The 27210-nt window shown below is 41.3% G+C and overlaps 2 protein-coding genes across 3 annotated transcripts; one reads left to right on the top strand and one right to left on the bottom strand.

Moving 5' to 3' along the window:
- Positions 1–80: 80 nt before the first annotated feature.
- f5 (coagulation factor V) lies at positions 81–15647 on the bottom strand. Its single transcript, XM_076746163.1, has 25 exons — positions 15487–15647; positions 14449–14531; positions 13885–14007; positions 13123–13335; positions 12860–13021; positions 9981–10202; positions 9708–9873; positions 9235–9415; positions 8681–8777; positions 8351–8556; positions 7605–7752; positions 7255–7467; positions 5066–7085; positions 4766–4934; positions 4336–4572; positions 3753–3969; positions 3319–3498; positions 3029–3145; positions 2845–2916; positions 2599–2684; positions 2353–2508; positions 2101–2245; positions 1435–1586; positions 907–1089; positions 81–787 (listed from the first exon to the last, which is right to left on the bottom strand). Exons 1-25 carry the CDS (start codon positions 15645–15647, stop codon positions 641–643), a joined length of 5856 nt encoding a protein of 1951 aa, XP_076602278.1. The 3' UTR covers positions 81–640.
- A 1706-nt stretch (positions 15648–17353) lies between these two features.
- slc35a5 (solute carrier family 35 member A5) lies at positions 17354–23629 on the top strand. 2 transcript variants are annotated; one of them, XM_076747812.1, is made up of 10 exons: positions 17354–17444; positions 18080–18326; positions 18476–18574; positions 18662–18795; positions 20052–20119; positions 20448–20636; positions 20965–21165; positions 21258–21385; positions 22725–22993; positions 23160–23629. In XM_076747812.1, exons 2-10 carry the CDS (start codon positions 18200–18202, stop codon positions 23226–23228), a joined length of 1284 nt encoding a protein of 427 aa, XP_076603927.1. In that variant the 5' UTR covers positions 17354–17444; positions 18080–18199; the 3' UTR covers positions 23229–23629. The 2 variants fall into 2 exon arrangements, with proteins under 2 accessions (XP_076603927.1, XP_076603928.1); XM_076747813.1 differs by having other exon boundaries at positions 17377–17444; positions 18167–18326.
- Positions 23630–27210: the final 3581 nt, after the last annotated feature.

The raw sequence follows: 27210 nt of genomic DNA, 5'->3' as shown, positions 1-27210 counted from the left end.
TCATATTTATTGAAAAATAAATTGAAATCTCTACTTACATATTTACATTCATTTTCATTAATTTATGATAAACAGAATGCCATATATCAGCTTAAAAATGCCGCTAGTTATCCAAAAAAACATACAACTACTGACAAAAGAGTTAAGATTACTTGTGCTTACTTTCCAATGAGTTTTACAGCTTTAACTGGGCATGTATTTGTAAAATAAAACACTGTAAAATGTAGACATTTGTAGAAAATTGAAGAATTCTTTGCATCCTATTTGTTTTCAACATCCAAATCTGCGAGAAAGAAAATGAAATTTTCCAGTGGCAGGAGTCCTCATTTATGTAACAGTTTAGTTTCATGAGCTGTATGACATTTGAGAAATGGCTTCAGTAATAAATGTATGTGTTTGCTTTTCCTTGCATGCAAAGAATGACACTTAGTATATTTATGTATGTAGCATCCTTCATACATGGCCACATGTGTCAAAGTGGATCTGGGCGTAGACTTCCTGTGTGTTTAAGTGTTTTGCATGTATGTTTATTTGGATGTAGGTGTGAATGGTTGATTTGTTATGTGTCATTTGTTATGTGTGTGTGTGTGTGTGTGTGTGTGTGTGTGTGTGTGTGTGTGTGTGTGTGTGTGTGTCTGCATCACTCAAAGTCACAGCCCAGTAGTTCTATTCTCATGGTGATGGAGCCCACCCATCTTCTGGGAATGATTCGGATGAAGCGGGAGAAAATAGGAGGGTAGATGTAATTCTTCACATGGTCGTTGTTGTCTGTATTTCCAACAAAAGTCTGGATGTGATGAAAGACATTGTTTTAGAATCATTTCTCAACTGTCAAAAACCCAGTTATCAGTGGACTAATGTAGCCTAATTGATGTACAATTTCCATGTGATTTTGCTGCAGCTCACCTTGAAAGGGAGGGCCTCATCATCTGTGTAGTGGTTCCAGTGCATCCCATTGCTGCTGTACTGCAGAGTGTAGGAGATGACATACATCTCTTTCCCCAGGGATTTAGCTCCTTGCGTTATGATACCTGTGATCTTTTTAACTTGGGGCAGCTCCACCTGAAGCCACTGGTTCATGTCATTATGCTGTGGAAGAGAGGGCATGGAGAGAGAGAGAGAGAGAGAGAGAGAGAGAGAGAGAGAGAGAGACAGACAGACAGACAGACAGACAGACAGACAGACAGACAGAGAAAATAGGGTTGACTTGCGGATTGTTATGTGCATGTATATATGAACAACAAAAGGAATTCAGGTGCTATTAAATTCACACATTTTTAAGGATCTTGCCAGCTGCAGGTGTATGCTTACTGGTGGCAGATCCCTCAGATCCTCTGTCACAGGAACAGTGACATTCTGCGTGTTCTACCTGATGCTCACTAGAGATTACAGTGCATTAATTTTGACCTGTCATGTCATCATTAGCATGTGCACCTTAGCCTGCCATGCATTGATGGTGCCTTGTTTGTTGAGGCGGGCAAGGGAAGGTCTCCAAGGTCCTGAGTACCAGCTGGTGGCTATGGAGCTGGCTGTGATGTGATGGTCTTTTATCAGTCCGCTCTCCATCCCCAGAGGCACCGAGCAGCCTGAGGCAGGAGATTAGAACTGTCACATTTACAGGATCACCAACTCTATGACAATACTAGAGTACACATTTGGAGCCATTTGGAGAAAGTATTTGTAAAACAGGAGAAATTATTTATCATCACAGTACCACCTATGGTCAGATTTACAAGTGCTTTTGCAAATTGCTCAAAATGCTTTATCTCGAGCTCATAGTGTATGTGCATAGCAAATGCTGGTGGTGAAATATATATATATATATATAATAGCATTTACATCAAATGTTGCAAAGTAAGTCTGCCACTTACAGTGGATGTGCCTGCTAATTTCCATGCTCTTTGGAGAATGTATTGATGAAGCAGATAGCTTTGCATATTTCACATATTTTGAAAAACAAAAAAGATGGAAATAAGTGTGGCCTATATCAGGAGATGAGGCTTTGTATAATGAATACATGAATATAAAATTTGTTGTTAAAAATTGTTGACTTGTGTTCTGGCTTGCCCACATCCACCTACACATGGAGTAACATCATACCATCAAGCTCACAGCCGTAGAACTCCATGCGCACTGTAGCCATGTTGTACCAGTTAATGGGGTGGAGCCTAATGAACCGTCCAACAACAGGAGGAAAGAAGGTGTTTTTCTTAGTCTCATATGCTTCCTGGTTCCCAGTGAATACCTGGTGAAAGATGGAGAAACAGACAGAGAGAAATAAAGAGGTGATCACACACAGCTCTTAGGTTGTGGCTGTTTGCATTGATAAAGGAGGTGATCAACTTCCCCAACCTTTCTCAGGTCCCTGCTGTCGCCCTTATAGAAGATCCAATTCCGGCGATTGGTGCTGTAGGAGATAGAGTACTTGACCACATACTGGGAATAGAACAGCTGCTTGGCTCCCTGGGTGGCCACCTGGCTGATCACAACTGGCCTCTGGAAGTCCACCTGTAAAGGGGTAAATCCAAAGGTAGCAGATTGTATTCACACAGAAAGAAAATGCAAAGATTCAAATCAAGTCACACCTGCAACACATACCTGAATCCAGCTGGAGTTCTGCTCTGTGCTCCATGCGTTGTATTTACCCTGATTGTTCAATCTGGCAAGATGGGGCTGCCAGTATCCTTCAAAGATGGAAATATTGTCATTCCTCTGGTGACTTACTTGCTTATAGAACTTTACTGCAATACTTTCGCAAAAACTTTTCAAATCATTGTGACTGTAGTATGTATTTGTAACACTGTATTTGTTGCCAAAACAAATGGTGCAGGCAGGTGTGACTACCTCTAGTGTTTATCGCTGTAATCTGGTCATCCTTTACACTGCCTGACTGTAGACCCAATGGACGGTAGCAGTCTTGGAGTAGACATACAAGCAATATCTCAATATTAAAACACAGAATGACAGTATGTCAGTGTAGTTAGAAAATAATACTGGAAATGTAGCAGAGTGTTTTGAGTATTTGTACCATTATCTAGAACCAGAAAGAGAGTCTGCATGCCCTTCTGTTGGTTGAAGCCAACTTCCGTCTCCAACTGCCATAGGCCAGGTTTGGTAGGATACATCTCCAGAGTAGCAAAGCTCCCTGCAAGGACAGTTTAGTAAAGTAATTAAGCTGAGACATACTGTCTCCGATACATTGATGACATCAAGTAGTAGTAGCTATTCTCTACATTACAACTGTTGAGGTATTGTCAATCCAAACACTGTTTGACTTCGATTCAAAACTTGAAAGCACAAAAGCATTATTTTGCTCACCAGGCAGTAGCGGATAGACAGCCTGTCTGTAGCTGGTGGTCTTCTTGTGGAGGAACGTCTGTCCGTGGAAGTGGACACTCTGAAAGTCTTTGGGAGATCCCATGTTGATCAGGTGCCAGCACACAAGCTGGTTGGTGTACATCCTCAGACCCTTCAAGTTGTATATAATGCCATTGATGGCTTGGGAACAACAGACAAAAAATTTTGTAAAACTGTCAATAAACAGTTTGTTTGCAAATGATCACATTCTGTTTGTTGATTTACATTTTAGACTGCATCCCAACTTTTTGGGAATCAAGGTTTTATGTTATCAACAATGGATGTTCATTGTCTGTGTAAATTAGCATGCTATATAATTCTTGGTTATCACAGTCAAAAGATTTTGGGTGGAGGATCATTTAAACCAGGTTAGTTGAAGGTACATAATGCATTACAATGGAACTTGAGGTTCTCCTTGAAGCTGGGGTCCATAACTCTCCTTCGGTTTTTCCTCTGTATAATCTCATGGTTCTTCTCATAGTACCAGCTCTGCGACTCATCAAAGGTCATGAAAAGCAGTGTGAACTCCCTCATGTCTGTTAATTCTCTGTCCATGGTGCCTTCTCGGCACACCAGCAAAGGCCCAATCAAGCCCGAGTGTATATCCCTTTCCTAAGAGACAGAGCACACACTAGGGTTAATATTAGTTTTTTAAATGTGAATACATTCCATTGTGCTCAACCCAAACACATAGTTTAACGTGTCACATCTAGTTTAATCTTAATGTGAAGCTCCTATGTGTAAAATATGTATGTGATTCAGTATCTTTCAAATGACATGAGTTTGTAGAAAACTGACACAATGCTGGTGCTGCAGTTTATGTTACTTTCAGCCCATTCATCTTTTTCCACAGAAAGATCCTCATGTTCTTCATATGTTAACTTTAATATCTATTTGTAATTGCAATTTCCTCAATGCCCGCTACACTAAATTTACAGTATAGTACACTTTTAAATTTTTCATGCACAAATTACTCACAGGATTAACACCTGAATAGTAGGCCCAGGTCCGACAGTGAGACTCGCCTGGATTTGGCCCAACCATAGAATGAACCTTCCACATATATGTGAAGGTGGTACCAGGTTGAACCTCATTGTCATATTTATACCAGTATTTAGAGCCATCTTCATAAGACAGACCCTCTGTCTGCTTGGTATAGGAAACGCCATTTGGGTGTAAGGAGTATGGACGGTTGGCATTGTTCCTGAACACCACCTACAAGACAAAAAGACGTTTGGTAGTCTTGTAAATGTCTAACGTTTTAGAGAACAGTTAGTTTCAAACAAAAATTGTAAAAAAAAAAAAGGGGAAACAGCTAGCCCCCAGCAGGAAGTTACTGTTCCCAGCCAAGAAACAGTTTGAAGTTAATACAGTTTGAAGCTGATACAGCTGATGCTGACAGTCTTACCATGATGCTTTGTCCAACCTCTGCCTTTATGACAGGTCCCAGGATGCCTAGATGCTCATCTATTTCTCCACGGATTTCAGGTGTGCTGAAGCTACTGTCCATGTAACTTCGGAAAACCACCTTGGTGAACTTAGTTTCTCGACTGTTTTGTTGTAAGTTGTCTTGCCTCCTGTGGGATAACAGGATCTTCATTCAGCTTTGCATGTCTATAGATGTGTACCTACTGTACACTTTTCCAGTAAATGTTAATGTCTTTTCAAATGTCATATGATCTTTTCTTACTGCTATCACTGAGCTTACCTCTGTCCATAGCCAGCATAGTCCCACTCAACCTCCTCTGCAGCAATAAAGTAAGTCTTGACATTTGGGCCTGAGAATTTTAAGTAGTATTTAGTTGTCTCATCCAGGTTGAGATTCTTGATGTCTTCATGACCGCTGTAGGGATCTTTGTACATTACATATTCATATTCATCTTCTTTCACATTGTGCTCTTCCAGACCTAGATGATCTGGTTCATCCCCAGGAACATACAGCTCGTAGTCACTGAAATCGGGACGGGGAACACCAATGACCACGGGCATGTTAATGAGCTCCTCCTCATCAGAAACAGGTTGTGGGGCTTGGGGTCGTGACCCACGTGGGGTCATGCCTGGATTGAATCCACGAGGAGAGAATGGTAAGCCACTCCTGGCCTGAGGCCTGTATTCCTTCCTTTTCTTTGTTTTCATGCCTTGACCCTTCCGGGGTCTCTGTCGGAGGTTCACCGTCTTGATCTTCTTTGGGGTTGGTGTTGTTTGAGGGGTCTCTTTCCCAAGATATTTCTTTATGTAATCAGGAATCTCCATGGGTACCATTTGGTGAGTTCCTTCGTAAGTCCAATTGTGCCCCTGTATTTGGACGGATGTCGTTTTAATAAAATCTGTATTGTTTTCTTTAAGGTAGATAAACACTTCTTCACTGCTGTCAGAGGTGCCTAGCTCCTCAGAACTGCTCTTTCTCTCTACATCACTGGAGAGGGACAGGTTACCTGAAATGATAGTGTCATTGGAAAAACCTTGCACAGAAGATGTGTGGTTCAACTCAGCATGAAGAGTTGTGACATTTTCTCTACTCTCTGAACTAATCTCCCCTGATGAATTTGATAAGGTCTTATTCACTGTGACATTCTGTAAGGGCCCTGCTTCAAGCAAAATATGTGTTACATTTTCAAGGCTGGAATTGGTTGGATTCGCCACAATTTCAGAGGAATTCTTTTGAAGTCCATACTCTGCTGGCGCTGCTGTGGTGATTGGAAAGTTGCTGTCACTGGTGTTGTTGTCTGTTCTCTCCACCTCCAACTCAAAGATGGTCAAATTGTGTCTGTCTGTGCTGTTGATGCCACCTTCTCCAACATCAGCCACTGGAACAGACAGTGAATGGTTTGCTCCATCTACTGGCACGTTAAAATGGTTAGTTGCTGTGTCATTCTCATCTTCCTTTTTTGTACTGCGTGACAGAGCAGTGACATTGCCCTCTGGTGTACTGTGGAGATCACTGGTACTCAAATTGGATAGAGGAGGGTAAAAGAACACATCCCCTCTGGTGAGTCTCTCCTCAGAGCCTTCTGCCAAGATCCTGTCCACAGAAGTCTGGTTATCACCAGTCAACGTTACATTCATTCTGTCAGTCTCCAAGATGGAACTGGAATTTCTATGTAATGTTACAGTACGATTGGTAATCTGTCTAGATACATTTCCAACCATTGATAATTCTGTTGCATTATGATCTATTGCTGTTGTCGATGGAATACTACTGTTCTGCATATGTGTTGAATTCTCTCTGAAGCTTTGGGTTAGCCAATTAGCTGCTGTAAGATTTAGTGCATCTACCACCTTCCAATTTGGGAATGTCTCATTTAGTGCATTTGCCTTTGGAATAGAGGTCGCACTTTTCCCCTTTGTTCCTGTGAAATTAAGGGTGATATCTATATCACCATCAAGCACATCAATAGCATCATAGTCAAGGAAAGAGAGATCCAGCTCCTCCACATCTGAGATACTAGACTGATTCTTCCGAGACCTGAGACCTAATTCATTTGCAAACATTTCTGTGTAAATATCTATCTCTGCTGGTGTTTCTTTCACAGGTTCTGGCTTCTCTTCTTCCTTCTTGATTTCATCCAAGCTTGGAGGCTTCCACACAGTAAATTCTTTCTGCGATGCTGGATCTTCATAGTCACTGTACTCATACTGGTAGTCACGATAGCACTCAACATCTTGAAACTTTGAGCGCATTCCTTTGGTTGTCTCATGGGAATTCAGGGAGGCCAGGAGCCACACACCTGAAAGACACATAAAAATCATCATAAAAGATCAATAAAAACTGAACAGCTGTCACTTTTCACATAGCTAGCAATAATTTCTATGGATATTATACTTAATATCACCCTCTATATTTGGATACACAATACACAGTTTGATATTAAAAAGGTATTGTAAGTCCTGACTGACCAATGTTGTCCATGTTCATATTGATCGACTCTCCAGTCATGGGGTAGAGGCTGAGAAAGTCCTCTGTTCGCTCATTCAGCTCAAAGGTATGGCCGTAGAATGTCGCTGTTTGGATGTAGTTCTGTGCTCCAATGCTGGACACGTGCCATGTTGCAACCTCACCATTACAGAAGCCCAAGAGTGGGCCACTCTCAAACACATAACCATTGATTGCTGTGAGGAAAATTTACATGAAAATTAGTCATCTGAAAGGCAGTTGAAGCCTATGCATGGCTCAGGCTATGAGAGAATATATCATATCTTTTAGGATGAACTTTTATTAGCTTCAGTCTGATTTTGGCAAAACTTACTGTGCATGACGTTGGACTTATAAAAGTCTGGGTCTTCCTTGTTGACTTTGGATCGATCACAATATTGGCGAATGTTGTGTTCCAGGTACCAGCTCTTATTCTCATCGAACACAGCAAACATGGCATGCTGCTCCTTGTCTGCTTTTAGCTGTTGAAACAAAACCTCTATTCATTTTAAAATATTTTACCTTTATCGTATATTTTTGTATATCTGAATTTTGAGTTTTGATTTTGACAGTTTTCTCTTCAAACATGTCAAGTATGTTGAAAGAGGACATAGGAATGTGCACATTTGTCAAATAATATCATAGTTTAACAAATATTAAAAGTCTGTGTAATATAAAATCAGTGTAGCTAAATTTTATTTTATTGCCAAACTAAACATTTTGCTCCTCTCTCATAGGCCAAGAAAACCATTACAGGTCAGCTGGTTGACCTGATGATGGCACTAGATGAATCATCAAGGGTGTACCAAAGTATTTACAAATTGTCCTGAGAGGACCATGAATGTCTGTACCAAATTTAGTAGCAATCCAATCAATAATTGGTCATGTCACTAAAAACCACAAACATCAATTGTATTGTGGCACAAGAGGATGCATGCATGACATCCATTTAATAGTTGCTGAGATTTCCGTGTGGACCACATTGGTGGATCAACTGATGGACAGAGAGACAGACAGACATTGCCATTTCTACAAACTATGCCGCTAGCATGGCTACAAATGAAAGTAGAATCTTTTTACCTGCACATTCCTGACATTGAGGGACTGACTCTTGCAGATGAGGATCGGTCCTATGAGTCCTGAGGCGATGTCACGTGGTGTGTCCACTGCACTGTGGTACACCCGCGTCAGACATCGAGAGTCTCCATCCAAAGGCTCATCCTCTTCAACTACTTTCCATACGTAGGTGTAAGTCTCACCTGGCTTAACACCATGAGACTGATTGCCTGGCAACAACATTGAGATACAGCTCATTGATTTTATTTTAATCATTTTATATAATCAATCCAGAGTCAATAGTCCACCATACTCAAGTGTTCAGTTTGTTTTCAGTAAGGAGACATTAAGTACCTCCTGCTGGGTAGTTGACTCCCTCTTCTGACTTCTCTATTGTCAGTCCATGCGGATAGATGCTGTAAGGCCTGGAGGCCATGTTCTTAAAAACAATCTATAAAAGGACAGAAGGATGTGTGAGGACATGCAGTCTGTAGAGTCAGTGTTAGAGTGACCATGACTTGTGAGTTGGCTCTTTGCTCACAGTCATTGATTGAGGTTAAAGTGCTAACTTTAATCTTTAATTTGATAGTGTTTATATCCACAGCAGTTGAACAGCATAGAACTGTAGACCATTTTCTTATATAGCTCTCCAAATTGAGAAGACAATTATTTTATTAACATAAACACAAAATTAAATCTTCAACAATTATTTCCAAGTCTTTTGCAGTCAATAATTGAACACAATGACCAGATTTCAGCAGACACTTGGTACCTTTCCTGATATTCCTCAGGAAAGGTACCAAGATCAAGTATAACTTGTTTCAGTGATGTTAAGTCATGGAGGAGAATCAGATTTTTTATGTTTTCATATCATCACACTTGATGGATTTAACTGAATATGATCTCACCTTGATGACATCTCTGATTTGCGCTCTGATCACTGGACCCAAGATCCCAAGCTCATTTTTCCTTTGCTTGGTCTCTAACCTTTCAGTGAAAGATTCATTTTTGTACAGCGTGTAGACTGCCTTCTTGTACTTTCCACCTATACGTGTTGATGACTGCCTCAGGTACTGGATCTTGAAGTCCCTACACGAAAAAATGTTTTATTTAATTTTGAAGCATTGATATAATTTCCATAAACAAAAGGGAAGAGACACAGTAATCAGCAGCACTATCACAGTCTGTTGTGACAGTAAAAAGAGCAATGTATATCGCTTCATTTGAAATGCTATATTGAAAATACTACAGTACTACACACTACTTTAAATTAGTTGTAACACAAAGAATATATTTGGCTACAGAGGGATGTCTGATTACTTTGTATGCACACCTTTAAAAATGCTATCAAATGCATAAATATGCTATAAATGCTGCTTACTCGTCAATATGTTCATGCATGTTAGGTGCATAGTCCCAGACAATTTCCTCAGCAGCAATGTAGTATTTCCACTCCCTGCTGTGTCGTTTTTGTTCAATGGTCATCTTTCGGCGGGGTGCGTTGAAGCCATCACACTTTTTCACATCCACAAAACCATGCATGCCAGCTGCAATGGCAGAAACAGAATTTTTCTGGTAAGTGTAGTTATGTTAGTAGAAAGCATTCACGCATGGTGGATGATGGATCTATTCATCTGTGTAGAGAAACACTTACCTTCCATGTGTTTGACGGTATGTGAGGAGAGCAGCCAGCGGCCTGTGTGGAGAGCCACCATGCTGGCAGTGGCAGAGGAGCCACTGATCAGGCCCACTGATGACACTTTATGACCGTCATGCTGCAGCACCTGCCCATTCATATGCACTGAGAATACCTCAGGCTCTGAGCTCATACCGACAAGATGCAGGCTCACAGAGGCATGGGCACACAGACTTACATCTGGAAAGAAAAGAGGAGACTGTTGGTGAGATGGTGGATTTTATCTTGGAATAGTTCTGTTCATGCAGGACATCTGGTGAGTGTCTTTTCACTGACTGTACACCGCATAGACCGTGGTGTTTATCATTCATCATAAATCTGTACATACAAGCAGTAGTGGAGGAAGCAGTCGGATATTTCATTTGGGTGAAAGTAAATATACACTCTTTCTGAATTTGATGAGTTCCAAACAAGTTGGGACAGGAGCAACTAAAGACTGGGAAAGCTGTAGGATGCTCCAAAAACACCTGTTTGGAACATTGCACAGGTAAACAGGTTCAGTGGTAACAGGTGATAGTATCATGATTGGCTATGAAAGGGGCATCCTGGAAAGACTCAGTCGTTCACAAGCAAGGATGGAGAGAGGTTCACTACTGTGAAAAACTGCGTGGGCAAATAGTAAAACAGTTGAAGATATTTCTCAACACACAATTGGGAGGAAATTAAGGAGTTCACCATTTACAATTCATAATATCATCAAAAGATTCAGAGAATCCATAGAAATGTCTGCTTGCAAGGGACAAGGCTGAAAACCAGCATTGAGTGCCCGAGACCTTTGATCCTTCAGGCAGCGCTGCATTTAAAACCAAGATGATTGTATAAAGGATATTACTACATATTACCACATGGGCTCAGGAACACATCAGAAAACCATTGTCAGTGAACACAGTTTGTCGCTGCATCTACAAATACAAGTTAAGGCTCTACCAGGTCAAGCGAAGGCCAAATATCAACAACGTCCAGAAACACTATCGACTTCTCTGGCCTGAGCTCCTCTGAGATGGACTCAAAGTGAGAAAGTGTTCTGTAGTCTGACGAGTCCACATTTCAATTTGATTCCTCCAGGTTAAAGAGGAATAGGACCATCCACACCGTTACCAGAGCAAAGTTCAAAAAGCAGCATTTGTAACGGTATGAGGGTGTGTTAGTGCACACGGCATGGATAACTGACACATCTGTGATGCACCATTAATGCTCAAAGGCACATACAAGTTTAGGAACAACACATGCTGCCATCCAGACGACGTCTTTTTCAGTGATGTCCCTGCTTATTCCAGCATTGTGTCACTGTCAATACACATTGTAAATTTCATTGTATATGTTGTCTATTTTATGTTTTTGCACAAGCTATTGCATTTCTTTTTTTTCTAGGCAAGCAAATTCTTTGTATGCGCACACATACTTGTCCAATAAAGCTGATTCTGATTCTGATTCTACACGTTACAACAGTGTGCCTTCACAGTAAAAGAGTGTGAGTAAGAGACTGGCCTGTCTGTATTCCAGACCTGGTGTATTAAGAATGACAAAACATGACGACAGAGACTCTGGACTGTTGAGCAACTGAAGTCATACATCAAGCTAGTCATACTTCACCAATTAGTGTCTTCAGTTTCACATGCTTGTAAGTTGTCTCAGTGTTGTTACAGGAAAAGGTAATGTAACACAGTGGTAAATATGCCCCTGTCTTTTTTTGGAACGTATTGCAGACAACAAATTCAGAATGAGTGCATAAACTGACGGCAGCTCAATGGGACAACGTCTCACGTGAAATGCATTGAAATCACATGCAGGTTGCACTTAAACCACAGAACAACCAGACTTACAAAAAAATGTAAATGTTATTGAGTATAAATTCATATCTTGACAAAATCACAGTGTATTTTTATGCAACCTGAAAGTTATGTTTGAATGATATGTCATATAAAGTTACATAGAATTATTGTTCCTCCATAGTACGACTTTAAAGTTAAATTAAAATACCTTGTCTTTGTGTTTAATTGACTATCGGTCAAAAAGGATTTTCAAATTACTGAATTCTGTCTTCATTTTACACAGCATCCCATTTTTTTTGGAATCAGAGTTGTAATTAACAACAGTTAATTGTTAAGTAAAAATACTGAAGAATTCTCTAATTCCAGCTTCTCAAGTGACAGAGATTTACTGGTTTTCTCTGTTTTCAAGCCATCTGAAGACATCATGCTAGGAATTCAAGGATATTAGGATAGACAGTTTTACTAGTCTGTGCCTTGTTACGGACTAAACAAATGATCAAAAGATAATCAATAGACTATTTCCTAATGAAAATATTGTATAATTATCAAACAACAAAGACTGATTTTCAGGCATCAGTGTCCTTTGTAGTCAGTTTAACAAACAGTAGTGTGAAGTATCAACATTACTGTTTTGGTTATTTGCAGTTTAATATACTTTCCACACTGATTTAGAACAGAGGTTTGACTGTTAACAGTCATATAATGTAAATAATGTTATATAATGTAATTTTAACATTTTAGGTTCAGATGGTGATGTAGTAACTTCAACATCCCTTCACAGCATTGGGTAGTTAAATCTACAACAGTACAGGAATTTGACAGGTAAGTATTTTACATGTTCTGTATGGAAATCATTATCGGCAGAGCACCTTGTAAGAACAACTGTCATATAAAATGAAGGACAAAGAACAACATTTCCCTCTGAAATTTAGTTGGGAAAAAAAAATGGAAAAGCTTTTCCAGGTACCTCGAAGTCACCTGCACATCAAGTTAAAACAACATCACCAAGGTGGCTCACTCTCTTACTCAATGATGGCAAAATGACTGTCTGTTGGACAGACTTACCAGGAAGCGATCCCTCTGTGAATCCATTGATGGTGTATTTGACATGGCTGTCTGGGGCATGGCTGTTTGGCTTGTACTTGCTCTCTTTCTCATCAAAAACCCCAAAAAGGAACACATACTCCTGATGGACTCCGATCTGTTTTCCCAACTCATTCAGACTGCCTGCAGAGAGACAGAGAGACCACGTCATTTAGATGCAGCAGCAACTGATACTGTGTGATTTTCCCATCAGGCATAAGTGAGAGCACACATTTATTACTTACCTGGCTTGCAGATGAGCAAAGTACCAATGAGGCCGGAGTTGTAGTCCTCAACAACATTTTGGTGGGAGATATAAGTGTAGGTGAGACAGGTAGGGTCATCTGGCCGTGGAGAGACATCTGAGGTCACCTCCCAGTAGTAAACATGCTCACAGTTAGGCAGCACTACGTCATCCTCTTTCTCTTTCTGTGATGTGTTGTCAAAGTAGTGGGCTCCTGCAAGAAACAAAGGCATTCAGTTTGAAATGGAAAACCACCAGAATGGTCTAATTAATGAAGTACTATTTCCAAACATGGGTCTGAGGGCATTATTGACTTTCCTAACAAAATTTGTTGACATTCCGCTTAAGACCCAAAAATAATGAAGACTTAATGAAGACTTCCCCGCAAGCTGTTCTTTCAATTTGATTTTCTCTGCACTCTGACCTTTGCATTCAGAGTGAATTAAGGAGTGCTTTGTATTAATTTCCTACGTCCTGAGTGGCACTAATGTCTTGTTATATCTGATGGACAGACAGTGATTTCCTAAGGCTTAGCAATGCTTCCTGTTGGACTTCAGTACCGTCTACTTTGATAATCTGCCTGTGCTGGTTAATATTTCAGAAAAAGACAAACAAGGTTGTTTGTTGTGTTGGCCAATGCTGTGTAATTATTAGAGTGAGTAACATCATGAACACCCGCATTGATCCTAACAAATAGCGTTGTTGAGTGTTTCTGGTATCTTCAGGTTTGTCACAGCTGCCAGAATCATCTGCAGGCACTCACCCTCAGACTGTTTCCCATAGGAAACCCCATGTGGGTGGATGCTGTACGGTCCAGTAGCCATGTTTCTGAAAGTGACAACAATCGTCTCCCCCTCCTCTGCACTCAGTGTGGGTCCAAGTAGGCCTGCAAAGAGAGACAGACTTAAATTTATTTGGAATCCATCATCATTAACATCATCATGACACACCAGAGCTGGCAACGAAGCGTCATACTGACTCTTTACTGTTTTTCTGTGTTATTGTTGGTGATTCGCTGACTGTCATTGAGCAGCAAGTATACTTTCAACATCAGCCCATATATTGTAATGTACATAAATGGCATAAGGATAATATTTATAGATTTAGCCTTTCTGGTACTGCATTATATTGTTCCTAGAAACGGATAATATGTCACTGTGGTTTCTTGTTTCATTTGAAACTGTTGTTAATTATTTGCTGACTAATTAGCAGCTAAAAGGGAGTCACATAGTAGTGAGTGGAAAGTGGATTTGGAGACAGAATGAGTGTTTCTTAGAAGTTCGAGCCAGACAGTGTGCATGTTCATGCAAACCCAACGCAAGTTTACCTAACCAGGAGGGATGAGTCTTAGCCTGTCTGAAGTCTTTCTCATACTCCCGAAAGACCACTTTCTTATAGGTTGGACCAGACCTACGGAATGGGAGAAAAACACAAAACATGAATCACACACAAGAAAAACAAACCACACACACACACACACACACACACACACACACACACACAAACCACACTGTATATCAAGAAGATAGACTTTCAAGATATGATGTCACAAGTTTCCTCAGATGTTGCAACTAATGTGCGTCACTCAGTATGGGTCTTAATGTGTGTGTATGTGTGTGTGTGTGTGGGTGTGTGTGTGTGGGGTCTCTGCAACATAAACTATCAAATTTTAGGGTGAAGGCTTGGGTTAGGTAGGCAGTGGTTATGGTTATGATTAGTAACCAGGAAATGAAGTAAGTCTATGTAATGTCCCTAAAAATTGTGGAAACACAACTGTGTGTGTGGCAGAGAAGCTGAGCCCTTGCTACATAATGAAGTGTGGAACAAGTTTTTAACCTGCAGGGTAAGGACATTTTTGGAAAGTGTCAACATTTTGGCTGGTCCTTACAACTTCAAAGGTCTGTTTCAATGTTCAACCTTGGTTTTAAGGGTTGGATGTTAGGTTAGGGATAGGGTCAGGTTTGGGAGAAAGGCTGGGGTTAGGCATTGAGTTGTGATGGCTAAGGTTAGGGTAAGGGGCAAGGGAATTAATTATGTCAGTTAGTGTCCTCACAAGGGCAGCAGCACAACTATGTGTGTGTATGTGTGCGTGAGCGAGGCTGTCAAAGACATTAAACAAGGGCAGACTGGACTGTTTTTACAAGATACAAACAACTTTTATGACAGACTGCTAGACGGGACTTCTCAGATGAGCTCAGGTGGACAGAATAAATAATAATAACAATGAGACCAAAATAAAATACAAGAAAATAAAATTGCACAATACTGTAGGCATCTTATAATGAATTTAAATATAGTCTTCAACACCTGTTGTATATCTTATTCTTGTCATTGAATATTACAAATTCTCCAACCAGTGTCCTACCTGTGTGTGTCATTCCCAGAGTAGTTCCAGTCTATCTCAACAGCAGCAATGTAATAGTGTCTCTCCCTGGGTTGATGCTGGTCTGCTTTGACAGGGAGGACAGCCAGAAGAACCAGGACGGGCAGGAGACACCGTGCTCCAGCCCAGGCACAGAGCTTCATATTTGGGATCCAATCCTTGAAGTGAGACCGATCTGTTCTGCAAGTGAAGAAGCTGTGATCTGACAGAGAGGGCCACCCTGTGCTTTATCTGTTGCTGACACACACACACACACACACACACACACACACACACACACACACACACACACACACACACGGCTGTTTAAACATTATGTCCCAGGGCAATGAACTGTGTCTCGGCATTTTTTTTTTTTTTCCCCTTGTAATTGAAACCTCATGTGTTCTGCTGTGAGTCATCCTTAAGGGGTGTGCTTATTCCCAGCATCTCTGAAGAAACATAGCGGGGATGAGCGTTGAAAATTACATTGCAAATTTCAGTAACCTCAAAATGTCCCAGGAAAAATCATCCCATAAAACCATCTCAGTGTACATTGTGGAACAAAACAGCTCTGCTTCCACCACCTACTTCTAAAAGTAAGCATGTCGCTCCTTCAAGAATTTGGAGTCTGTTATGTAGGAGTCACTTGTCAGCCTTATCCCAAGTACTCAACCAAAATCCTAAACAGTACCACGAAGAAACAATATAACTTCTGTGTATTGGCCTCCCTTCACTTGTTATCAGTGAAATACAGTATTTATTGTTCTGTTTTTACTGCACTGCATGGATTTACACTACACCTTCCCTTTATCATTTTATATATAGTGGATTATCAGTACAAATGCATTAAAGAGTACATCCACCCTTGATTATGGAGTTGCAGTCGCCTCAGTGGGTTGAAAGCTACCATCTTGAACCTTTGACCACACAAACATCATAGCTTGTTGTGGTAAGATGTTATCTGTCTTAGTTGTGACCACACACTGTGATGTAGCTTACGGTGCTACAGTCCCACCATGGATAACTGATGCACAGGGTGTGAAAAATGCATGTTTTCTGGGTGAAGAAAGGGACTGTGTCCACCAGAGTGTTTTTGTTTCAGCTGGACGGGCTTATGAGCGCTTAGGTGAAGCATTTTCACAGCTGTGGCGCTTTGGTTGCTGTGATGCGGAAAATCTGCAGAAGGAACAGTTAACTTATGGGTTGCAAGTTCCTCATTTTGCAGATGGTTTGTGTAATCAGTAAATACTGAACATAAAAATGTCTGCACACAGCAGAGTACTTCCTCTGGATGAAGGACAGACTGAAGCACGAAAGGAGAGAGGACAGACAGGCTGGTCTGGATTCATGAGAATTACTGGTGAGGAAACATCTTGATGATCATTGTTCCATTGCTATATACAACTTGAAGTGTTGGAGAGTGGGAATATTTCAGGACAAAAATAGCCAACAATACCCTTGAAGGAAACACAAAATATTTATAAAATATATTTATCATATTACTAGGATAGAACTCGTGCCATTTCCTCCCCCAGAAACGTATTTAAACGTCTCCTAACAGGGAAAATACTCATACGCCTGCACATACATAGCAGCTCTTTGTTTTACGTGTCTTGCCCGAAGGTTGTTGGATTTTCGTTCAGAGTCGCTGCAATTCTTGCTTAATACGTCACTTATTCACTGTGCGACTACATAAAACAAAAGCCAAAAGTAGATAAAAAAAAAGACTTCCTGCAAACAGTTATTTATTCACATACAGAAAATATAGGACAGACTTCAATCTTCTCAGGTAGAGATAATTCAAAGTCCGTGTACATATGAGTTTCGCGGAGTTGTACTGACGTCAACGTTAACAGTGTATTGTGCCAGTACGCCTGCGCAGAATAATCAGGAAGCGCAAGGGTCGGTGGAAGCAACGCAACACTTCAGTCATGTCTTGGGAAATGGGAAAATAACAAGTAAGCCTGTTTTATTTTCTCAGCTGGGGATGTCATCATTAATATGTGTAAGAGTAAAGAAAAGAATACGCGTATTGCTTTTATTGGAGGTGTTTAGTAACATGGCGGTGCAAATGATGCTAACTTCACGTTAGCTTTGAGTTTAACGTTAACGTTACGGGCTTCGTTGCTCGTCTAGTTCAATTCTTAACTTCATTGTTTGAGTAGAACAGCTTACATCCCTGACAAAAACGTAGCGGTTGAGCTTTTGTTGTAAGTGTTTAGCATTTTAGAGCATTCTAAGGTAGACCTTAATACTGCTAGTAACGATTATCGATCTGTCGTTTGTTATTATTTTTCCTTTAGTCTATAAGATGTAGGAAGATAAGAAAAGATTCCCATTGCTACGTCTGCACAGTCCAAGTGATTCCCAGCCTCACTCTCTTGCAGTGTTGTTTTCATTTCCCCACACTTCCTTTATTTCCATTTTTGTTCTGTCACTGACAGCTGTTCATCTTCATATCCTGCCGCGCTGTGACAGGAGATTGTTTGCAGACTTTTCACTGACAACATTTGAGCTGTAGAAAATGACTTTGTTGATCTCAGTATTCTTGGATAGAGATACACTAATGTCATCCATCTCTTTTGCAACACAGATTCTAAAGCTGAAACCCAGCACACCGAAGATACTGAGCGCCACTCTCGTCCCGGCACTATATGTCTGTGTTTACATTGACTCTCAGCCGGTTTGACTGCATCCAGTTCCAGTCGGAGCCATGGTGAGCTGCCATTCCTGCTCCAGGCTGTGCTCCCGCTCATCAGCATACACTCTGGCCCTCGGCCTGGGTTTCGTATCCTTGGGGACGAGTCGCATCCTACTGCTCAAATTCTCTGCCAATGCAGGTGACGGATTGACAGTGACACAATGACGCTTCAAGTCAGCAGCGCCCTTTTGAAAAACACGTTATAAAAAGGTCTTAAAGTCTTTCTGTGTATTCCATTGAAGTGCTGGCAGCGTGCTGACTGTGTCTTTGTTGATGGTCAATTTGCAGAAAACAAGTATGACTTCCTTCCTGCTTCTGTCAATCTTCTTGCTGAGGTGCTCAAACTGCTCTTCTGTCTGGCCATGTCAGTCAGGGTCATAGTCAGAGGTAATCATCGACGTCACAGCTGTCGCAGTGTTTTTGTGTGTGTGATGGTAAGGAGTGTTTACTAGCTCTTTTTGTCTTCTTCTTCAGAGGAACGATCATGCAGAGAGCTGGGCTTTTCCTCCAGTGTTTCCCTCGTCAGTTCCCTGAAGTGGGCTGTTCCTGCTTTCCTCTACTTTCTCGACAACCTCATCATCTTCTATGTGATGACCTACCTGCAGCCTGTTAGTTAAGACTTTAATATTTAGTTTAGTTTAGTTATGACCAGTACGCTCGGGAAATATTCTGTGTGCTAGGTTTATATTAGGGCGTCTGGAGGAAGTCAGTTGCCATTGTTCAACCACCATGAACCACACTGTATTTAGTTTAGTTGTTTTTAAATTTAATTCATATGAAGGTTCATATGTGTTGGATAAGAAAACACACACACACACACACACACACACACACACATTTGACACTATATACATACAACCCTGTTTCCACAAAGTTAGGACACTGTGTAAAATGTGAATAGAAACAGAATGTTAGGATTTGCAAAACACTGAAACTCCATGTTTCATTAAAAGTAGCACAAAGACAACATATGAAATGCTGAAACTGAGAAATTTAATTGTTTTTTTGAAAACGATATCCTGATGCCAGCAACACTTTTGAAAACAGTTGGGATGGGATGTTTGTGTACTGAAGAGACCAACTGCTGTCATTTTGAAAGTGGAATGTTTTCCTATTCTTGCTTGATGTATAATTTCAGCTGCTCAACAGTTTGGGCTCTCCTTTGTTCTATTTTACATTTCATAATGCAGGTTAGCCATGCCATGTGCACTGATGCACCCCCATTCACATTTTGTTTCTATTTAAGTATTACACAGTGTCCCAACATTTATGGAAATGGTTGTATATGATGAAGAGAATTAGTAAAAGTAAAGGGTATGGAGCAGGTCTAGTGTGTTCTGGTAACAGTGTATTCCTATGTAAACAGTGCAGACAGTATGTTAACATTATTGCATAATGAGTGTGTAAGTCCTGATTGTGGCAGCAGTCATGGTTATTGTGCAAGAGAGATGCAGCAGCATGTTCCTATACAATAATGTATCCTATACCCTACACTAGAAATTAGAAGGAAAAGAAGTGCGCATTAAGTCGTGTAAGTAGAGATTGGATGAGTTTTGATGGTGATGGGGCCTAGGTGTTCAGAAGCCTGATGGTCTGGTGGTGGAAACTGTAGTTGAGTGTGGCGGTACGTGCTGTCAAGTTCCTGTATCGTGTACAGATGGTAACAAGGAGAGCAGTCAGCGTGTGGGGAAGCTGTGGCTTTTCGTAACGTTTGCAACCCTCTTGGGATTTCAGTGAAAAAACATGAGCTAAATGTAGACTTTTTCTCATACTATACCAGCTTATACAAAATGTCCTGTCCAAAGACTTCTGCTATCACTCTGCTGTTTATCTCTAAAGCAGCTCTTTCTCCTTTTGTTCTCAGGCCATGGCAGTGTTGTACTCCAACTTTGTCATCCTGACCACAGCTGTACTCTTCAGAATTGTTCTGAAGTAAGTGGCTCCGTTGACAACTCTGTAATGTCCTGTTCTTCAATCGGATAGTGAGTGTGATTCGTGACTGTGACCGCAGATGAAAGGTGATGAGTGTTCATCTGTCGATACACTTATTGTTCTCATTCCCTGTGACAGTGTTTTCAAAGTGAGATTTGACGTCACTATGCTGTAGAACAGTATTGCTGACTGTACTGCACTTGTTCCAAAGCTATACTAAAGCAAAGCCACACTCAGCCTTGCCATTTTTTTACTGGTACACCATTTCATACATATCACTGTGTAATTCTTCATGTGTACTAATTGTGATTTTCACCTGTTCCATCAGGAGGCGACTGTCCTGGGTTCAGTGGGCAGCGTTAGTTGTCCTCTTCCTGTCCATTGTTTCCTTGACAACAGGATCAGGGAGCACCCAGAAGACCATAGCTGTAACAGGTCTCCACTCAAATCCCCTCTCCACACCCTCCAACTCCTGCCTACTCTACACACAGCTGATGGAGCAGATGAGGAACAGCAGGTAACAGAAAATGATTACAGAAATGCATTAATAGGCAACGCATGGAACATCTGAAAAAAGTGCTCCACCGATTTATCATTGCTCTCTGTAAGATTGCTGGACTCACGGTGGGCAGTTAAAAACAAAGAAGATCAAAATCAAAGCTGCATTTAAAGTAAAGATTGTTTCTTCTCAAAGGGCAAAACATTCACTGTCTGTCACAGTTGTTAATCATTGCCTATAATTTAATGATTCCTCGGGCTGCAGGGAGAGTTTCACTCTTTCAAACAAATGCTAGTCAATTATGTTGTTTTACTCTGTCTTGTTCACATCTGTTCTCCCATCACAGTGCCAGTGAATCGTGGGTGTCGTCCCTGCCCGGGCAGGCCTGGAGGGACAGGGTGGTGGGGAAGCTGCGATCTCTGGGTGTGGGTCACATCTTGCTCCTCCTCCAGTGCTTCATCTCTGCCATGGCTAACATCTACAATGAGAAGATCCTGAAAGAAGGAGACCAGCTCACTGAGAGCATCTTCATCCAGAACAGCAAATTGTGAGAGCGACTTATGGAGAAAATAAGAAGACACACAGCTCAGTTCTTTCTAATCTATTCTAACCTTTGTCCTTTGCTGCCTGATTTTGTAGGTATGCCTTTGGTGTGGTGTTTAATGGTCTGACCCTTGGGCTCGGCAGTGAGGCACGAGGCCTCACAATGCACTGTGGTCTCCTCCATGGGCATAACATCTACTCCCTGGGTCTGGTGCTGGTCACTGGTGAGTTAAGAGTGGATTAGTAATAAGTCCTCACATGCCTAAATACCAGCAGCATAGCTGATTTGTCAGTGTCTTCCAGAACAGCTCATATGAGCGTTCAGTGATCTGGTGTCCCTGTGGTTAAGTGGAGATACTAAGGTATTGACAGGGATTAAAGTTCTCCGTGGCTATGACAATTTCTATCAGTTGAATTCCAGAGAAGCCACCTATGACATCAGAGGAGATATGAAGAGGAAAGCCATATGTTAGAGCAGCTGCAAGTGAAGTTGTGTCTTTCGCCTCGGAACTGGAGTTTGTGTTTAGTAGGACGCTGTGAAATCCATTCTATTTATTCCAGAGTTCGTTTTAGGTTCTCCCAAATTCTGTGTTTTAAGGCAAACAGTTTGTCATTGGACAGATTGTTTAATCATGTGATGAATGAATGAAATTTCAGTTCAATAAGAAAAGATTCAAAATGTAATGAATATCAATGAATTTGAATTTGTGTTTTATCACACGCATTTTCTACAGGACACAGTTGCTTGAAACACACAGGGTGAGTGGGTTAGTGCTGCATTTTAAACTGTAGATCATAATGTTCTGAGTGACAGACTTGAATACCGGGGTGGTCTCTCTGGCACAGCTCTTAAATTCAGATTCAGGTCCTATCTAACTGGTCAACAGTCCTGCATGGCCATGAATGACCGGAGTGGTCATTTTACCAAGGAAAGAGGCTGGAGCACACTGGCTAGCTGGTTACAGACTCCATGCTACCCCCAGCGTGGGGAGCTATGGGAGGAATCCATAATGGCCTTTTAAGATTAGCAGTTCCAAATAACAGTAATAAATAATTGTAATAATAACTGCCTCAAACTAAAGTCAGGGCTCACAGTTGATAGTTCTTTCAAAAGATATTAAAGCCCCATCTTATCCTTGATGGCCATAGTACTGTCAGGCAAAAGTAGAAATAATCTATGGCGGAACTCACCTCCTCCAGATGCTCCAGTGGGAAGTTGATGTCCGCTGCGTCTATTTCAGGTCAGACCACTCTATTGTAGCTGTATATGTCAGGGTGTAGGGAAACAAGGGGTTGGACCCAAAGGAATGAGACCAAACAGGCAGGAATAAGAAAGAAAAAAATAAAGCTGATACCAGTCCACGATAAACAGAGGCAACTGACAAATCCAAGAAGAAAGGTGAAATACAAAATCTAATCTAAGAACGAACTAGGAACTCAGGTCGGAATGCTAACGAGCAATAAATGCAGACGTCCTCCTGACAACTGAAAGAGTGACTGGATAACTGTCTCCAAAGAAATGGTTATTTGAGAAACTCACACTCCTCTCTGTCTTGTCCCCAGCTGCCCTGGGTTTATCTGTGGCCTTCATCTTGAAATACAGAGACAACATGTTCCATGTGCTGACAGGCCAGATCACCACTGTTCTGGTTACCACCCTCTCCTTCTTCCTCTTCAACTTCCACCCTTCGCTTGACTTCTTCCTCCAGGCTCCCATAGTCCTGCTGGCCATCTTTATTTACAATGCCAGCCGACCCAAGGACCTGGAATACAGCCTGCAGCAGGAAAAACTGCGAGTCATCAATGGAGAGGTGTTTGAGAGATCCAGAGGGGTAGGGAGCAAACCACAAAAACTACAAATCACCACTGGTCACACACACAAGCCCACACTCTCTTCCTCACACACACCATGTTCTGTGTAGGAAACCTGGATATTTCTCTATAATGTGTTTTCCTGAGTGCAGGAGGAAAGCTGAGTCCCTGTCTTTTCTGTCACAGGACGGCGAGGAGCTGGAGCTTCTGACAAAACCCAACACAGAGAGTGAATCTGAGGAGGAGTCTTTGTAGTACTGACTCGCCGACAGAATATTTTCTTCTTCGCTGCTGCTCATATTCAGCTGTACCGTGGTCGCAGATTGTATCTGTCAAAGACTTGAATGATGTCGGCGGGTAAACGGTCGGTGTGATTGTCAATGAACTGTGTGATGAACTCCGTGGGACATTTGTGATAACTAAGGCTATTGTGTATATTTTGAAATGTGCCTGTTTGTGTGTGAGTGCTGTCAGTTTATGTAGTGGAATACCCATCAGTATCAGGCCGAATGAAATCTGTAAATATTTTCCAGAGTCCATTTAACTTTTTCAGAATTTTATGTTTTACAGTTGAAGCACATTTTGTCACCAGAGTGAGTTTCTAATCATGTGGTGGATAAAAACATTTTCAGTTCAATAAAATGTTTTTAAAAGAATTAATGAATATCTGTGAATTTGAAGTCACACAACATTGCACTCCACACATACAGCCACTGAGTCTTTAATGAACTCAAGTCTTGCATCTGCAGATATGGTTGCTTGTTGAAGTGATGAGTGCTGGTCATCACACATGTTCTTAAAGGTCTTCTGTGTGCGTGTGTGTGTGTGTGTGTATGTGTGTGTGTGTGTGTGTGCGTGTGTGTGTGTGTGTGTGTGTGTGTGTGTGCATGCTGCCTTTCATTCTGTTCTTCCTGTCTGTCTCAACAGAACAGATCCTGATCATGTAAAGCTTCATCATGATTCCAGCTGCTGCAGATGAGAAATCACAGATAAAGATGCCAAACCCCGACATGAATACACATAGACTAGTATGTGTACGTGACCTCTTCATTTCAAGTCAAAGTCTATTTAGTGAACTTAGATAAAACAGGGAGTAGTTTCTTTTTAAAGCCTCTCACACCCTCATTTTGCACTTTGCAGCTAATGTATCTGTAGATGGTGCTGCAGGTTGTGGCCATAGACCTGCTCCTGTTCTGTTCATCAGGGCGAGAAAAAAATGAATGTGAAGATTGAAAAACTGAAGGGCATAGTATTAATGTATGTACCCGAATGTGAGCATTCTTCACACTCTAACCAAATGGTTACAATAATAATAACCACTTTTTGTGGTAATAATCCAAAAATTCAATCTCAGTGTTATGATTGTTAGATTTCCGAGTATGCAGGACCCAAAATACCATGCTCAGACAGAGAAGACAGGAGACTGCTGACATGTTAATGTTTAACAGTCAAGGATGATGTCACGGGTGAATCCAGACTGGGCAGAGAATCCAGAGTGACAGAATCCAGGAAGTGACAGGTCCAGTTTCTTCAATGACAGCAGACTGGCAGGGCAGACACATGAAAAGGAAGGTCAGGAAGGCAGGTAACAGACAGGGGAGAGGGGAGACTGCAGATCTCAATGAAAGGATGGTTTCCCAGAACTAGTTAAACTGTCTGTAACATGACAAGATTTAATTAGCAAATTGCACCAAAGAATGGAAGTCATATTTAGTGAAATGTTCATTAAATAAACCTTGTGAGTCTTTAATTTTCATGGCATCTGTAAATGAAACAGCTGAAGGTCACAAGTGCAGGGACTGCAGACCTTTCAATGTGAAACTTGCTCTAGTTCTTGAAAGAAACACCACAAATAGTGTTGAAATTGTATTGTGCAAGACACATAAGGACACTTGTATCTCCTGATTACAGCAAAAGGAGCACATCTGACTAATGGTACTTGGAAAGTCTTACCTCTCCAAAGGTTGATGTAGGAACCCTGCACAGTTTTCAGGGACCCTGGAGTAGTACGTCAGTAATTCAATAGTTTTATTTCCATGTCATGCCGCACATACATGGACAGTATATACCACCAATATTTACCAAACTTCAAAAAATATAACAAGACATCTTCTGGTGACAAATACAATAACGTTATCTATACACACAAAGTGATTCAGCCAAGTAGGACATGTTCATGGATGGACATCCCACATTGCGTTTCTGGACAAACAGTGTAGTCAAGTAATCACAGCCCTCATCAGTGGGCTGCTCTTGTGCTTGTTTCAAAAGTCCTCTGTGTTTTGCCTCTGAGTTAAACTTAAGTTTAAAGTAAAGTTTTCCAAATTGAAGTTATTACAAATGAACAAATTCTTCAGGAAACTGAGCAGAATCATTAACTGCAATTCTATAAGTTATTCATTCTCAATCTTTATGAAGACATACTTAGAGCTGTTAGTTTAGGAGCTACTGGTTAGTGAGTTATCTTACTAACTTGGTAGGCTATGCTAACAAGTTTGGCAATAAGCCAGAATATTGTTCATAACATTAAATGACATAAGATCTGTAATTTTGCTTTGCTCAGCATGATTAATTACAATGAACAGGAACATTGCAGTGTCCCCTTCAAACTTTTTTTTTCTTATTTTGCAAGATTGCAATGTTAGTGTGACCCTGGATAATCTGTTTACGTTGATCCAGGACCATCACTGATAGTGAAGGCCTGGAAACACAGAGAGCGGCCGCCATCATCTGGACCTCAGTGATCTCCTCTGGTGGGTGAGTTGGTTCAGAGATCCTGCCAAAAATGCCAGCAACAGTGGTCAAGAAAGCTGCTGGTGCATTATCACAAAGAAACAGGGGAGAGAGAACAATTGACATTCCACTAAACAAAACATGAAATTGGGTCTTTGCGGTTAGGAATGACAAGGGAGATGGAGACTGTACAGTGAGTGATATGGGCTGGCTGTCTACAGTGTTGAGCATTAGCAGTTATGGGACAGTCTAGGGGCTTGAGGGGAATGTGAGATTGGAGGGCAAAATGTTCATTTAAAAAACTCCTCTGCTCCAGAGTCAGTAAGTGTGGGTATGGACATAAACAACTGGTTATAGCAGAGAGTAGCTGGAATTTGAGTTCTGGATTGGGGTGGGGCTCGAGGCTGAGTTTGGTTCATCCGCACCCCCATAGATACAGATGAGCCTAGAGAATAGTTTACTAGAAAATGTCCAATCTGCCCAGAGTAAAGACACTCACCGGCTGCCATTCTTTGCTTCCTCTCAGCTGTAGTTAATTGTGCCCAGCCTAGTTGCATGGGTTCTTCAGCGGTGGAAAGGGCCGAGGTGCAGGCAGGGGAACCGGCAGATCAGTGTACAGCTGGTAGGGAAGGAGGGGGAGTGGGAAGAAACGCCTGTGAGGATGAAGGCTGCTGCCTCAGCTGCTCCTTGCAGCATTCTCGCTGTCAAGCATCAATTCGTATGGCTAATGAGTTAGCTGGTTCATCTCAGGCAGCTAATTAATCTGAGTTGCTCATTTAATCCGTCTAAAAAACTAAAAAAACTCAGCGGAGTAGTCCACTGTATGGAACCTCCAGATCCCTGCTGGAGGTTCCGCAGCCATTGAGTCTCCGCCACGATTAGGATGGTCAAATATTTTCTGGAAGTCAGATACAAGCTCGTAATGAGATTGAAATTATTAGCTTGAAAGGCCATTGCCCATGCCAGTGCCCCCCCTCTTAATAATCCCAGAACATAATGTACCTTTGAATGATCCGTGGCAAAGGTCAGCAGTCTCTGGCGAAACACCAGAGCGCACTGGAGGAGGTCTATCCAGGTCTCCATCGAACAAATCCGGGTCTAGAGCACAGGACTCCTTGGGAGGCGCCAGGAAAACCTGCAGAACGGAGGTGGCCGGGGTCGTCTGGGGAGAGAGCTATGTGGTTAACTGAGATATTTGGTGGGTTAATTGAGCAGAGTGCACAGACTGCTTACATATCCAAACATACATGTGCTTGTAAATCTATCGATCTCAGATTTTATGCACCAATATGTAAGAGTAGCATGAGGAAATATGAAATAACTGTATATTTGCAGTATACTAAGTATACTTATAATAGTGCCATTTTAGGTTTACAATTCAAGTTTTGTACTTGCTGCTCAGTGTAATAATACACTTGATATTTAGTCTATCTTAGTGCATTTTTTTAGTGCACCCCCCCAAAACTTTTTACATAAGTAAAAATTCTAATACCACAATGTAAAA

The sequence above is a fragment of the Chaetodon auriga genome, chromosome 13, assembly GCF_051107435.1.
Source record: "Chaetodon auriga isolate fChaAug3 chromosome 13, fChaAug3.hap1, whole genome shotgun sequence".
Taxonomy (NCBI): Eukaryota; Metazoa; Chordata; class Actinopteri; order Chaetodontiformes; family Chaetodontidae; genus Chaetodon; species Chaetodon auriga.
Note: the sequence above shows the minus strand (reverse complement) of the source record. Positions and strands in the feature narration are given on the sequence as shown.

What these genes read in the sequence shown, in the direction of transcription:
- f5 (XM_076746163.1), bottom strand. Translation starts at nt 15,647, where the DNA reads ATGAAGCTCTGTGCCTGGGCTGGAGCACGGTGTCTCCTGCCCGTCCTG. An exon ending in TCTGGGAATGACACACACAG is followed by an intron (nt 14,532 to 15,486) that starts GTAGGACACTGG and finishes CCCATTCCGTAG; the next exon opens with GTCTGGTCCAACCTATAAGA. An exon ending in GACTCATCCCTCCTGGTTAG is followed by an intron (nt 14,008 to 14,448) that starts GTAAACTTGCGT and finishes CTCTCTTTGCAG; the next exon opens with GCCTACTTGGACCCACACTG.
- slc35a5 (XM_076747812.1), top strand. Translation starts at nt 18,200, where the DNA reads ATGGTGAGCTGCCATTCCTGCTCCAGGCTGTGCTCCCGCTCATCAGCA. An exon ending in CAAATTCTCTGCCAATGCAG is followed by an intron (nt 18,327 to 18,475) that starts GTGACGGATTGA and finishes GTCAATTTGCAG; the next exon opens with AAAACAAGTATGACTTCCTT. An exon ending in CTCTTCAGAATTGTTCTGAA is followed by an intron (nt 20,120 to 20,447) that starts GTAAGTGGCTCC and finishes CTGTTCCATCAG; the next exon opens with GAGGCGACTGTCCTGGGTTC.